The 14,700-nt window shown below is 45.2% G+C and overlaps 1 protein-coding gene across 5 annotated transcripts in view; it reads right to left on the reverse strand.

The window, feature by feature from the left end:
* Positions 1–14,700, reverse strand: part of CABIN1 (calcineurin binding protein 1) — a 149,655-nt gene that overhangs the window by 130,248 nt on the left and 4,707 nt on the right. For all 5 annotated transcript variants that reach the window (XR_011441284.1, XM_023646723.2, XM_023646719.2 and 2 more), the window contains exons 2-7: positions 9,100–9,182; positions 7,461–7,537; positions 6,834–6,926; positions 5,590–5,703; positions 2,158–2,292; positions 852–1,032 (exon numbers count right to left, since the gene is read on the reverse strand). Coding sequence is in view for 4 of the 5 variants with exons in the window: in XM_023646723.2 (XP_023502491.2) it covers positions 852–1,032; positions 2,158–2,292; positions 5,590–5,703; positions 6,834–6,926; positions 7,461–7,463 (526 nt within the window). In the remaining variant the exon portion in view is untranslated. The remainder of the gene's footprint in view (positions 1–851; positions 1,033–2,157; positions 2,293–5,589; positions 5,704–6,833; positions 6,927–7,460; positions 7,538–9,099; positions 9,183–14,700) is intronic.

Below are 14,700 nucleotides of genomic sequence, written 5' to 3' on the forward strand. Positions count from 1 at the left end.
TGAAGAACAAGAACTGAAGGTGAGGATGAGTGAGCAGGTCCTAGTGGTCTTCGACATACTCCATCCTGGTGCTATTTCTTTAAAAAAGGAAGGAAAAAGCCTCTGCAAGTCAGGCTTCCAGGCTTAAACCTTCAAAGTGGTAAGTGCTCGTCAGCACGTCTGCCCTGAAAAGAATAACTGGGCTCTGCCGGGACCGGTCTGCAGCAGGCACAGCCTGCTCCCATGGACTCAGCCCTGCTCAGAGTGCTCCTGGAAAGCCAGCCTCTGCTCTGGCCTCAGAGGGCACCCAGAAGAGGCTGACCGCATGGGAGGCCCAGAACACCTGAGCAGTATCTGCCTCAGGACCAGCCCATGCAAGGAGCAGATGCGTTCTCTGCAGAGCAGAGGGCAAGGTCGGGCCAGGGAGCTGAAGCAACTAGAACGCAGACTGGGGCTCTGTCTGGCAGAGACCTTTCCAGTAGCCCTGCTGCTCTGCAAGGGAATGGGCTGCCTCAAGAGGTAGTGAGGTCCCCGGCACCAGAAGGAGTCAAGCTATAACTGCTAGGCTGTCTGTCAGCAAGTTATAGAAATGGGTTCTGGCACAGGATGGGATGATGCAGGTATAAAAATGAAACCACCAAAGGGAAAACCACTCAGAGAACATGCTACTTACTACTACCACACACTTGATAAATCTCAATTGAGTAAGAAAGACAAGCAGAATAAAGCAGGGATGCAAAAACAACTCCATTCTCCCTGACAGTGGGCAGAAAGCTCCTCTGTGTTTTCTTTGGCTTCCAACTTACCCAAGCCACCCTCCTTCTGTCCCAAAAACACAAGCACATGGGAGAAAGCACCCAAGTCTAACTCACTCGTGTAGTCGCTGAGGGTGTACAGGACAGTGATGAGGTTGTCCAAGCAGGGCCAGTGATCAGGATTGCACCGCAGACCTTCCTCAAAAGCATGGCGAGCCAGGGGGACCCGGATGAGCCTCAGGGCCACGTGTCCGATTTTATACCAGAGGTTGACATCCGTGGAGTCCAGCATGACTGCCTGGAAGCAGCACAAGCAGGGAGCGCAGACACACTCAGTGGGCTCTCTCCTGAGCAGGGTCCCATGGTGACGGGAGGGGCGCAGCATCAGCCTAGCCGCTCAAACCACCCAGGCAAACGGCCAAGAGAAGCCACGTGGACCAACTCATCTGATTCAGAACAGTTTCTTGATATATTTTGTCATTCTGAACATCTGTATTCCTTACATATTTGACAGGTAAAAACAGCGAAAGAAGTGGAATTAAAAGAAAACATGAGGGTCTTGTGGGATTCTGGAAAGATTCTGGGCTCTGGAGACAGACCTCAGGTCACATTCCTGCTCCTACAATGACCAGCAGCATGATCCTGAGCCTTCATCTCATCACTGAAATGAGGATAAAACACCTTCCTTGCCAGACGGCGTGAGGATGAGCATATGAACGGAAAGCAGCTAGCACAGTGTCTGGCACATCAGAGGGGCCCACAGAATATAATGGCAATACTATTATGAATGAGTACAGAGTACCCAGTGTCAGGCTCTGTTCTTAGCACTTGCAAATGTACCAATTCGTTTCATTCATTCATTCACAACCATCCTCTTCTTTTTTTTTTTAGATTGACACCTGAGCTCACATCTCTTGCCAATTTTTTTTTTCTCTCTTTCTTCTTCTTCTCCCCAAAGCCCCCCAGTACATAGTTGTATATTCTAGTTGCACGTCCTTCTGGTTGTGCTGTGTGGCATGCTGCCGCAGCATGGCTTGATGAGCAGTGCCATGTCTATGCCCAGAATCCGAATCGGCGAAACTCTGGGCTGCTGAAGCGGAGCGAACAAACTTAACCACTTGGCCACAGGGCCGGCCCCCAACCACCCTTTTCTTTTATTACTCCCACTATATTGGTGTAGACCTGGAGGCCCAGAGAGATTAAGCAACCCACCCACAGTTACATGTGCCTTGAGTGGCAGAGAAAGAACTCATATGTAGGCTCTAAACTTGCTGTTGTCACTCACTGACCAGGGCCTCAGGCACTACAGCTTGGTGATGCACCACTACAAACTCTTCTTTCCAGCCAACAAGACCAGAATCTCGCCCCCTGCACCAAGAACCTTCAAACACACCAAGAGAGCTGAGCATTGCTAAAAACGCACCTCCAAGTAGAATTCCATGGCTGTCTCCAGGTCCTCTCGCTGGGCTGCCAGCTGGGCCAGGTTCTTATATGTGGAATATTTCAGCATCAGCCCAGGGTGTTTCAAGCCCTCTTTCTCATCACCCGATGAAACTGCCTGTGAACAAAACAAACAGAGGAGCAGAAGTGACACCTAGGCCCTGAAGCTCAGCAGGCAGTCTGCAGGACACCTGGCTTCTGAGCTGGCCTCTGCCACAGGCCCTTAGGCCTGTCTGGGCCATCCTCACTGGAGAATCAAAGTGCTACACCAGATGCTGTTAGAGGACCCCTCCAGCTCTGAGCACACAGAGAAGAAAGGCCAGACCACCAAGAGGCAGTTTTCAGGCAGTTTGGACACAAAAAGAGAGAGAGGGAAGAACCCTCTCACCGCTCCTGCCATGCCTGAGAGTTCAAGCCTGGAGCCAGCAGCTCCCCATAGCAGGTGTGAAGACGGGAGGAGAGGGTACAAGAAGGCTGCCTTGGGGCAGCAGGCAGGTGCCCAGGCAGCCAACTTATACCTCCCTACAAATCCTGCAGCAGGAAGAGCACCAGACTTGGAGTCAGGAGGATGAGCTCCCAACTCTAACTCGTCACATGACCATGGACAAGTTACTTTATCTAAAAAAGTTAGTGTCCCAAGGACCTCTGTCATATAAGGACAACAATTCCTACCCTAAATATCAAAAACGAAAGTGAGCCAAAAGAGAATAAAGATTGTAAACATGCTTTATAGAAAAAGTTCTCTCACTACAGCTTTTATGACAACTCCTAGAAAAGCTTATGACTTCTAAGAAACCACTGATTAGAAAAATTATTGCTCTAAGGCTGGCCCGGTGGCATAAACAGTTAAGTTCACACACTCTGCTTCGGTGGCCCAGGGTTCGCCAGCTCAGATCCCTGGCACAGACCTATGCATCACTTATCAAGCCATGCTGTGGCAGGTGTCCCAGACATAAAATAGAGGAAGATGGGCACAGATGTTAGCTCAGGGCCAATCTTCCTCAGCAAAAAGAGGAGGATTGGCCAGAGATGTTAGCTCAGGGCTAATCCTCCTCCTCCTCAAAAAAAAAGAAAAACTATTGCTCTAACCACACGACAAAGAGTAAAACATTTTCTAAGAGAAAAACTCACTGGCTCAAAGAAGTTCTTTCCAGGGTCAGGTCCACATTCCAGCTTTGTCCTGGGACAGGTAACATTCACTCGTCATTCATGTTTGGAACAGGCAAGACTAAAGGACATATACTCTTCCAGGATGCACCCCTTGACTAACCCAAGAAATCTACCCCAGAGCTCTTAAGGATTCCATCAAGAAGACTGAAAAGCTCAAATCAAACCTCATTCACTCTCTTCTACCGTCGTCTGGCTTATACTGCAGAAATATCTCCAAGAACGGGCTAACCAGGGCTGGACTCCAGGTACCTTTGCCCTTCCAGGTACAGAACTGTCCAAAAACTTGTGTGAACAGTTACAGAGGATGGGTCTACTTCAGAGACTAGATGGTCAGTGATACATCCACACACAGCAGTGGATGCTCTTGTGATTAACTAACCAGCTGGATTCAGCAACACTCTCCATTCTCCCTAAAAAGAACGCCGATGCCCTCGGGAGACAAAAGGTTCACCCCAACAAGCCCCCTCCAGCATCCTCACCAGCTAAGCTATACAATTCTTAGAAGTCACCTGTGTTCCAAGGCCTGTTTATGCCAAGTGTTTGTAAGACCGTAATTATGTAAGTTAGTTTAATATTAGGTACACTAATGCCAAATGAGTGTGAAAGAAAACTTTTCTGTATGTTTTCTGGACTTTTTGTTTACAATGAGCATGTTTTACTTTTATAAGCAAAGGAGGAAAGTGCTAAAACAACGCCCCTCCTTTTTTTTTGCTTGAGGAAGATTGGTCCCTGAGCTAACATCTACGTCAATCTTTCTCTATTTTTCGTATGTGGGATGCCACCACAGCATGGCTTGATGGGTGGTATGCAGGTCCACACCTGGGATCCAAATGGGCAAACCCTGGGCCACCAAAGCGGAGTGCACAAACCCAACCTCTATGCCACGGGGCTGGCCCCTTAAAATATCTTTTAAGGCTCTGTCCATAAAGAGAGATGGACACAGCTGTGACTGGCTGACACACAGCCAGAGCTCTTCAAGGGAAGGCCTGTGCCTGGCCTGTCAGGTGCTGGGCCTACCTGGCATCAGCTCTGTATTTAGACTGTTGGCTCAGGGCTCTGCTTACCCGCTCACATCTCCAAGGTGCCCTCCGCTGTGGCCTGAGAGGGAAGACTCACTCCTGAAACATGTGCAGCACCTGGCCCTTGATAGGTGGAGCTCAGTAAAAGTGGATAAAGTCATCTCTCCTCTCTGGGCCCTCACTCACTTCCCACTAACAGGAGAGTAGTGGGTCACAATCCCCACGGTCCTAATTCCAAGACACCAAACCAGCACCAGAGAATCTTGACAAGCTATACAATTAGAAATATGAACAGATCCCTTGAGTGAGAGAAGGGATAGATACGTTCTGCTGACAATTAAAACTCAGTTAGCATTGCCTCATCAGTGATGTAAATCATCCAGGGGCAAGGCTTAAGACACAAGTGTCTGCCTTCCTGGGCCTGGAGGAGACTCTGCTCAACTGAAGGACTGTGTTCCAGAAAATGCCCGTGATGGAGTCTGTCCTTACGCTTATCGTCTCTGTGTTTGGTGTTTGGGTAGCTGAAAACAAAAGCTTTCCTCCTAATGAAATACACATCTTCCTAAATCAATTTCAGGTTGCGATCCATTCAACGAACCTCCAAGTGACAGCTCCATGACCCAGCCAACTCAGGCTTAATGCACTCACCACTAGCATGATCCCTACCCTGGATCCAGGTCTGGCCCTGCCTGCCCCTCTTCGCCATACCATGTCCTAAGGTGGCTCTGTGTTGCTCTCCCAACCCTTCTCTCCAACTATGTTTTTCAAAGGCTCCCTGCGCTTATGGGCCGCCATCCAAATGGTGTTCACAAAAACGTGCTGCCGACAGATTAGGTATTACAAAACCATGGGTTCCAATCCTGTCTCTAACACTTCATAGTTGGGTAGCTTTGAGCCATCAACACCTCACTAAGCCTCCATTTCTACATCTGTAAAATGGGGACAATACTCCTACCTACCTGGCAGAGTAGCTGTGAATATTAAGTAATAATGAGAGTTGACACTTAGGGAGTTCTTACTATGCACCAAGAACCACTCTACATACTTCGCTGGATTCACCCAACTGGCACAGCAACCCAGTGAAGCAGACACTCCACGGGCAGGAAGCTGAGGGACAGGGAGGGGAAACAGGTGTCCAAGGTTATCCAGTCAAGAAGTGGGAGGGCAGAGGTGAGACCCAGGCTCCGTGGCTCCAGGGTGCAGCACCTGGTCTGCTGGTGCCTCACCTCTCGCAGCAGGCGCGCCTCCAGGAGCTCATGGTAGGCCTTGGCAGACTCCTCAAAACGGTCATGTTTCTGCAGATCCAGCGCCTTGTGGTACAAGGCAAAAGCCTCTGCCTCCTACGAACCAAGACAGAAAATGTTTTCACACAGTATAAAAGTTTGTCTTTTTAAGCCAAAAACGTATTTAAAGGAGGCTGCAGTCAAGGCCATGTTGTTAACTGTCAGCTGCACCCTCTGTAGTGGAGACAATCCTAACACTATAATCTCCCAGGAGCTCAAACTTGGGAGAAGAACCCCTCAGGAGCCCCTCAAGGAGACACGAGCAACACAGGCTCACCTGCGTCTAAACAACAGCAAAAAACATAGACCCAGGACACGGAGTCAGAGCAACGCCAAGGTTATGAGCCAACTGGCCCTTTTCAGTTGAACTCTGGAGAGTGGCCACAACAGCTAGAATAACCCAGAGATTCCTAGAGAGTATGGATGGTTTCCACTGCTTTCTATCTGCCACTCTGCCCTAACCTGATCATTGCCCAGGGAGGGTGACAACCTCCTCTAGGATAGACGGGGCAGTGACGTCCCTTGAGAATCAGGGACAGCTGACAAGTAGACTTCTGAGAAGGCTCCGGTTTGTCCTGGTTTCTCCTGTGAAGGGGGAGGTATATGTTTATTTCAGAAAAAACACAGATAGGCGTGAACCCTTATAATATTAAGGTAGGACGTGGGTGGAGAGATGGAAGGAAGGAAGGCTGAAACGGAAGCATTGCCAGGCCTCATGGTAGAGAGGAAAGACCAAAAATCTAGAGAACTGAAGTCGAACCTGGCTCCCCTACCAACCTTCAGGAAGACCCAAGCAAGGCAGCATCCTCAAGGGCCTCCTCACACTGGAGAGTGAGTGGAGAGTCAAGACAGCACCTACATTACTATGCTACTAGCCCCTGGGGGTGCCAACTCCCAAGGCCTGCACAAAGAATGGGCCGCATGGAAAGCCAGCCCTGGCCGGAGAAGTGGCCCAGGGGCTGAACTGGCCCAAACATACACTCACAGAATAATTAAGAATTTCTCTTCAGTGTGACCATCTCTAAGTGAAGCAAGTTTAACATGACATAGAGAGCTGGCCATGTTTCCAAATGGGATTTTCCTCTAAAGCCTCATTAAAGAGACATCTGAATGCATTTAAAATGAGATGCCATCTACAGAAATGAGAAGCAAGGTCTACCTGCAGAGAAAGACCAAGGATTACATACCTGGGCCTCCTTTGTCTGGGTTTTGTGACTTTTAAAGCTTCCTTCATGATCATCCTCAACCGTGGAGCTGGCATTTAAGGCTGCAATTCGAATCTAGAAACAAGGGTTTGGGGGAAGAGAAGAGTTGCTTTTAGTTGCGATGTCACTTGTCTCTTCAACAACCCACAATAAATACAACTCTGCTCCATCATATAATCTATTCTGCCTCGACCAGCTACGGCCTTCACAGAATGTGGGGAATGAACAACAAATGATCATCGAAGGAAAAAATAAGGACCAGAACATGTCTGGGGGAACCATGACGTCTGTTCAGGAAGCATGTTCTGGGTACTGTCCACTGCGAAAGGAACAGAGGCTGGGGACACCCAGCAATGGCCCAACACAGCAGAAGACCCGGGCATTCAGAATTGCAGGTTCCAACAAGACATATTAACTTTGTACCTTTCCAGTAACAGTGAGGATACCCGGCAAGCCACTTCAATAGAAAGTCAAGCGTCCACACCCTTGAATGTGCCAACGGCTCTCCCAGGAGGAAGGCTGCCCCATATTGAGAGCCTGCAGGGTCCACCCAGGAAAACGTCCCTCCCTGCCAGGAGTGAAGTGAAATATGCAAGCATCAGTCCTTACCATACTCAGAGAGCTTCAGCACTGCTGCTCAGCACTGCTTCCCATCACTGGCAGGGGTGTGCCACTCCACAAATCTCCTAGAGCAGAAGCAGGACAGACTGAGAGAGGGCCCATGAAGAGCCAGGAATGTCCCAGCACCAGGGGCCCACCGGGAACCAGTCCCCAAACCCACAGGCCTCCCTAGCTCTAGGCACACAGGCTGGTGAGCAAATGCCTCGGGACAGCTGTGTGTGCTGTCACCCATGGAGCCCCTCAGTCCCTCGGCCACAGCATCTGCCCTTGCCAGGCAAGACACCAGGTGCTGGGGACACAGAAGGGTGAAACCAACTCTTGCCCCCAGGGCTCATTGCTCAGCAGAAGCAAGAGGCCTAGAAACAACTACTTTTTTCAAAAGTTGAATGAAATAAAAAGAAATACAGGTAACATCGAAGGGTGGAGAAGAACAATGCATTTGAAGGCATCAAGGAAGGTGAAGGAGTAAGCCCTTGCATGAAGCCTTGAGGACTGCACAGCACTGCAGTAGAGGGTGGTGAAGCAGAGGCAGGGAGGGCGTGGTGTGATGGGGAAACAGGGAGACAAGTGACAGCCAACAGAGCCGGGCCTCAGAGCAGGGTTGGGCGTGGAGGACGGCAGGATGCCATGCCAGGGAATCGGAACTTTATTCTGGAGGCAACAAGTTTTCGAGAGAACAAATTCTAGAAATGTAAAGGAAAAAAAAATTACAAGTGGGCAGGCCAGTTTGAAGTCTGCAAAAAACGACAGGATTGGTGAGGATGTGGAGAAATTAGAACCTCATACACTACTAACAGCAATGTAAAATGGTGCAGACACTGTGGAAACCAGTCTAGCAGCTGCTCAAAATGTTAAACACAGAGTTACCAGACAACCCAGAAATTCCGCTCCTAGGTATCTACTCAAGAGAAATGAAAATGTGTGTCCACGCAAAACTTGTTCACGAATGTTCATAGCAGCATTATTCGTAACAGTTTAAAGGTGGAAACAACCCAAGCATCTGTCAACTGATGAATGGATAAATAAAATGTGGTATATCTATACAATGGATTATTATTCAGTCATAAAACAGACTACAGTACCGGTACATGCTACAACACAAACTTTGAAAACACGCTAAAGGAAAGGAGCCAGTTACAAAAGGCCACATATGTCTGATTCCATTTATATGAAATGTCCAGAACAAGCAAATTTATAGAGACAGAAAGCAGTTAGTGGGTCGGGAGAGAAGGACAAATGGGGAGTGACTACTAACAGGCACAGGGTTTCTTCCTGGAGTGATGAAAACGTTCTAAAATGACTGTGGTGATGGTTACAGCACTCTGTGAATACACTAAAAGCCACTGAATTGTACACCTTACATAGATGAACTGTATGGTGTATGAATTATGTGCTATGATTAAACAAAGAGATGCCAGCAGCCTGGATGGGGCAGGGGCAGGGACAGTGGGGATGGAGGGGACCCACTCCTGGAGGCAGACTCACAGAATTCGGCACCCGGCAGGCTGCAGGGAGCAGCACAGGTTCTGGGTGACCCCAGGGGTTCTGGCCTGAGGGGCTGGGATGGGGAGGTGGCACCACCAAACAAGCCAGAGAGGGCAGAGGAAGAAGCCAGAAAAAGTCCCACCTGAGAGGCTGACAGAAGGTCCTGGAAGGGCCCAGCAGGCAGTGAGAATGAGCTTTGGCAGCGAGACTGAACACGTGCTCCACCTAGATAAAATAAAACAACCACTACTATCACCAACAGTGTTTACAGCAATGACTTGGAGCATGGGCTTCCACAATGGGCTCTGAGTTCTCCAGTGGTTCTTATAAAGAAGGAAGTATCATCTGTTTCACAGACAAGGAAGACTCAAACCTCACCCAGGCTGACAGCTATTTTATCTCCTGGGTTCTACAATTAGAAAAAAAGAATGCTGTGGATTAAGTGTGGAAACTGCTGCTTCACCATAAGCTATGCCACGATGGACACTGTGACCACCATACAATATGAAAACAAAAAAAAAAAAGTGAGAGAAAAGTAGAAACTATAGCATTAAAACTCTGCACCTAAGCTATTATTTTTAAAAAACACACTCACAGAGAAAATGAGTGTAGGCAAGTATGTGGAGAAATTGGAACCCTTGTGCATTGCTGGTGGGAATATAAAATTGTGCCGCCACTGTGGAAAACAGTAACGCAGTCCCTCAGAAAATTAAACACAAAGTTACCATACGACCCAGTGTTTCCACTTCTGGATTATATACACAAAGGAACAGAAAGCAGGGTCTCAAAGAGATTTGTACACCCACGTTCACAGCAGCACTATTCACAACAGCTAAAATGTGGAAGCAACCCAAGTGCCCATTGACAGATGAATGGATAAGCAAAATGTGGTATATATATATAATGGAACATGATTCAGCCTTAAAAAGGAAGGAAATTCTGACACATGCTACAACATGAATATTATTTCAGAATATTATACTAAGTGAAATAAGCCAGTCACAAAAGGGCAAATACTGTATGATTCCACTTACATAAGGTATCCAGAATTGGTAAATTCATAGAGACAGAAAGTAGAATGGTAATCACCAGGGGCTAAGAGACAGAGGGAATCGGGAGTTACTGCCAAATGGGTGCAGTTTCTGTTTGGGATGATGAAAAATTTCTGGAAATAGATTGTCGTGATGCTTATACAACGTTTTGAATGTATTTAATGCCACTGAATTATATTTTTTCAATGGTAAAATGGCAAATTTTATGTTGTCTATATTTTACCACAGTTTAAAAAATTACCAACTAAAAAGTGAACAAAAGACTTGAACAGACACCTCAGCAAAGAAGACACATAGACTGCAAGAAAGTGCATGAAAAGATGTTCAACATCACTAGCCATCAAGGAAATGCAGATTAAAACCAGGATGAGCTACTGTTACACACCTATCAGAATGGCCACATTTTTTTAAAAAACTGATAATGCCAAGTCCCAGTGAGGATACAGACCAACCAGAACTCTCACACATTGCTGACAGGAATGGAAAATGGTACAGCCATGCTGGAAAACAGCTTCTTATAAAGTTCAACATACCATATGACATAAAGTGCACTTACCACATGACACAGCAATCTCACTCCTATTTACCCCCAAAGAAATGTTCACACAAAACTTACACATAAATGTGTATAGCAGCTCCATTCAAATTACCAAAAAGTGGAAACAAACCAAATATCCTTCAACAGGTCAGAGGATAAACTGTTGTGATAGATCATATAAATGAAAACTGCTCAATAAAAATACTGCTTGTGAGGCCGGCCCAGTGGCGCAGTGGTTAAGTTTGCAAGTTCAGCTTCTTAGTGGCCCGGGGTTCGCCGGTTCAGATCCCGGGTGCCAACATGGCACCACTTGGCACGCCATGCTGTGGTAGGCATCCCACATATAAAGTAGAGGAAGATGGGCACAGATGTTAGCTCAGGGCCAGGCTTTCTCAGCAAAAAGAGGAGGACTGGCAGGCCACATTGAGACGGCGTCCCACATAGCACAACCAGAGGCGCTCACAACTAGAATACACAACTGTGTACTGCGGGGCTTTGGGGAGAAGAAGAAGAAAAAGAAGATTGGCAACAGATGTTAGCTCAGGTGCCAATCTTTAAAAAAAAAAAAAAGGGACTACAGCTTGTACAATGGAATACTACGACCAATTGAAAGGAACCAACAATTGATACACGTAACAACTTGGATGAATCTCAGAGGTCTTATGCTGAGCGAAAGAAGCCAGTCTCAAAAGGTTGCATACTGTATGATTCCAGTCATGTGACATTTTCGAAATGACAAAACTATAGTGATGGAGAACACATCAGTGGTGGGCAGGGAATGGCGTCTATAATGGGGTAGCATAAGGGCATTCTAGGGGGTGATGGAACTGTTCTGTATCTTGATTGTGGTACTGGTTACACAAATGTATATACATGTTGAAAGTCATCAAACTGTACACCCCAAAAAAGTCAAATAACTCATTGAATTAAATTTAATAAATATAAAGATATTTTAATAAAAATAAATACAATTTTTTAAAAGAGTGCAGGGGAGCGATCTGGCTATCAGATAAAGTACAATTCAAGCCCAAAAGTATTAAACGTGACAAAAGGCACAATTCACACTGATGATATAACACTTAAGAATTTACACCAGGGGCTGGCCCCATGGCCGAGTGGTTAAGTTCACGTGCTCCGCTACAGACAGCCCAGTGTTTCGTTGGTTCGAATCCTGGGCGCGGATGTGGCACTGCTCATCAAGCCACACTGAGGCAGCGTCCCACATGCCACAACTAGAAGGACCCACAACGAAGAATATACAACTATGTACCGGGGGGCTTTGGGGAGAAAAAGGAAAAAAATAAAATCTTAAAAAAAAAAAAAAAGAATTTACACCAAATAACACAGCATCCAATTTTAAGCAGCAAAAACCACAACAGATGCAAGGACATAGACAGAAACACAGTAATAATAAGAGACTTTCGTTCACCACTCTCAATACAAGACAGATCAAGTGGAGAAAAAATAAGTGAGAAGAGAGAAGATCTAAACAAGAAAACAAATAGAGGAGATCTTACGGATGTGTATCAAACTCTACACCCTGACGACAGAGACTACATATTCTACTCCAGAGCTCACAGCGAATCCACAAAAATCTGATCATATGTTAGTTCACAAAGAAAACACCTTCTATAAAGTAAAAATATTAAAAACAACACTCCCTGAGCACAATACATCTAGAATTTACTAACACCATCACCACCAACAACAGAAGAAAGGTTCTTCTATCTAAAAAATTAAGAACCTCCTATTAAACAACTTCTCGGTGAAAGGAAATGCAACTAAAATTGGAGAAATTTAAAGAAATACTAACAACAAAAACACACATCACATGTGTGAAAACACAATGAAATTAAGGGGAAAAAAAATCATATGATTATCTCCATAGAAGAGAAAGCCTCTGACACCCGAGAAATACAAATTGATGGATGCTTTTTCAACAAGGTACAATATATATACCTTAGTCCTAAAACCAAAATCTTGTTTAATGGAAAAACACTAGAGGCATTTCCATTAATATCAAGAGCAAAGCAAGTTACCGTTACATCTGCTACTATCCACCATCGTACTAGGAGTACCAGCAATGCAGTTAGAAAAGGGAAACCAGTTAGAGGTATAAGAATGGGTAGAGAAGAAGTAAAACTAGCATTTATTGCAGATAATATCATAAAGGACCTGGAAAACCCCAAAATCAATGATAAAACAACTCAGTTAAGTAACACAGTATAAAATTAACATACAGGGCTGGCTCAATGGCACAGTGGTTAAGTTCACGTGCTCTGCTTTGGCGGCCCGGGGTTTGTGAGTTTGGATCCCAGGAGCAGACCTACACACTGCTCATCAAGCCATGCTGTGGCAGCATCCCACATACAAAACAGAGGAAGACTGGCATGGATGTTAGCTCAGGGCCTATCTTCCTACCAAAAAAAATTAACATACAAAAATCAATAGCTTTCACATACACAAACAAACAGAAGACATTACGGTAGAGAAAAACACCATTTGCAATAGCAAGAAGATGATTAAATACTTGGGAATAAAGTTAAGAGAAATGTGCAAGCTATGCATGGAAAATTTAAAAACTCTACTGAAAGATACTAAAGTAAACTTGAACAAACAGAGAGACATTCTCTGTTCTTGGACATGACTCAACATTATCAAGATGTCAGTTCTGCCTAAGTTAATTTATAAATTCATGCAATCCCAATAACAATACCAACAAGATATTAGACAAGTTGACACTAAAGGTCACACAGAAAAACAAAAATGTAAGCATAGCTAGGAAAATAGTGAAAAAGAAAAGCCACAAGAGGGGATGAGCACCACCAGACGCTAAAACACACTATATAAAGCCTTAATAATTAAAACAGTGGTACTGGTACAGCAGAGACAGAGAAACCCAGTCTGGAATTAGACTCGAGTACATATGGAAATTCAAAATATGGCAAAGGTGGCATCTCAAATTACTGGGATTAAGATGAACTTTGTAACAAGTGGTGCTGGGACAAATTAGTAGCCATTTGGAAGAAGATAAAATTAGATCCATACCTCACACCATATACATAAATAAGCTCCAAGTGGATTAGAGATCTAAATGAAAAGTTAATCTATACAAGTACTAAAAGAAAACATGGATGAATTTCTCTTTAATCCTGGTATAGGGAAAGCCTTTCTCATTATGATTTGAAATCCAAAGGCAGTGAAAGAAAAGATGAATAAATTTAACTACATAAAAATTTTTAAAATTTTGTATGACAAAAAAATCAGAAAAAAGTGAAAAGACAACTGATAAATTGGAAGAAAATATTTGCAACATATACCACAGACACAGGGCTAATATTTCTAATATATAAAGAGCTCTTAAAAACTAAGGGACGCAGCATTATTCACAATAACCAAAAGGTGGAAGCAATCCCAGTGTCCACTGACAGATGAACGGATAAAGAAAATGTGGTATATCCATGCAATGAAGTATCATTCAGCCTTAAAAAGGAAAGATTTTCTAACACATGCTGCAACATGGACGAACCCTGAAGACATTATGCTAAGTGAAATAAGCTAGTCACAAAAGGACAAATACCATAGGATTCTATTTACAAGCGGCCCCTAGAACAGGCACTTTCACAGAGACAGAAAGCAGAATGGTGGCTGCCAAGGGCTGCAGGGAGAGAAGAATGGGGAGTTATTGTTTAATGGGTACAGAGTGCTAGTTTGGGAAAATGAAAAAAAGTTCTGGAGGTGGATGCTGGTGATCGCTGCACAACAATGTGGACATACTTAACACCATAGAACTATTAAAAATAGTTAAGGGCCTTGTTGCCTAGTGGTTATGTTCAGCACACTCCACTTCAGTGGCCCAGGTTCCGTTCCAGGCACAGAACTGCATCACTCATCGGCAGCCATGCCATGGCAGCAACACACATACAGGAGACAGGAAGACTGGCACAGATGTTAGCTCAGGGTGAATCCTCCTCAAGCAAAAAGAGGAAGATGGGCAACGAATTTTAGCTCAGGGCCAATCTTCCTCAGGGGAAAAAAAAAAGTTAAAACGGTACATTTCATGTTAAGTGTATTTTACCACAAATTAAAAAAAAAGAGAAAAAACCTGAGGGACAAAAAAACCCCAAAAACCTGATAGAAAAATGGGGAAAAG

Source organism: Equus caballus, chromosome 8 (assembly GCF_041296265.1).
Source record: "Equus caballus isolate H_3958 breed thoroughbred chromosome 8, TB-T2T, whole genome shotgun sequence".
NCBI classification, from domain to species: domain Eukaryota; kingdom Metazoa; phylum Chordata; class Mammalia; order Perissodactyla; family Equidae; genus Equus; species Equus caballus.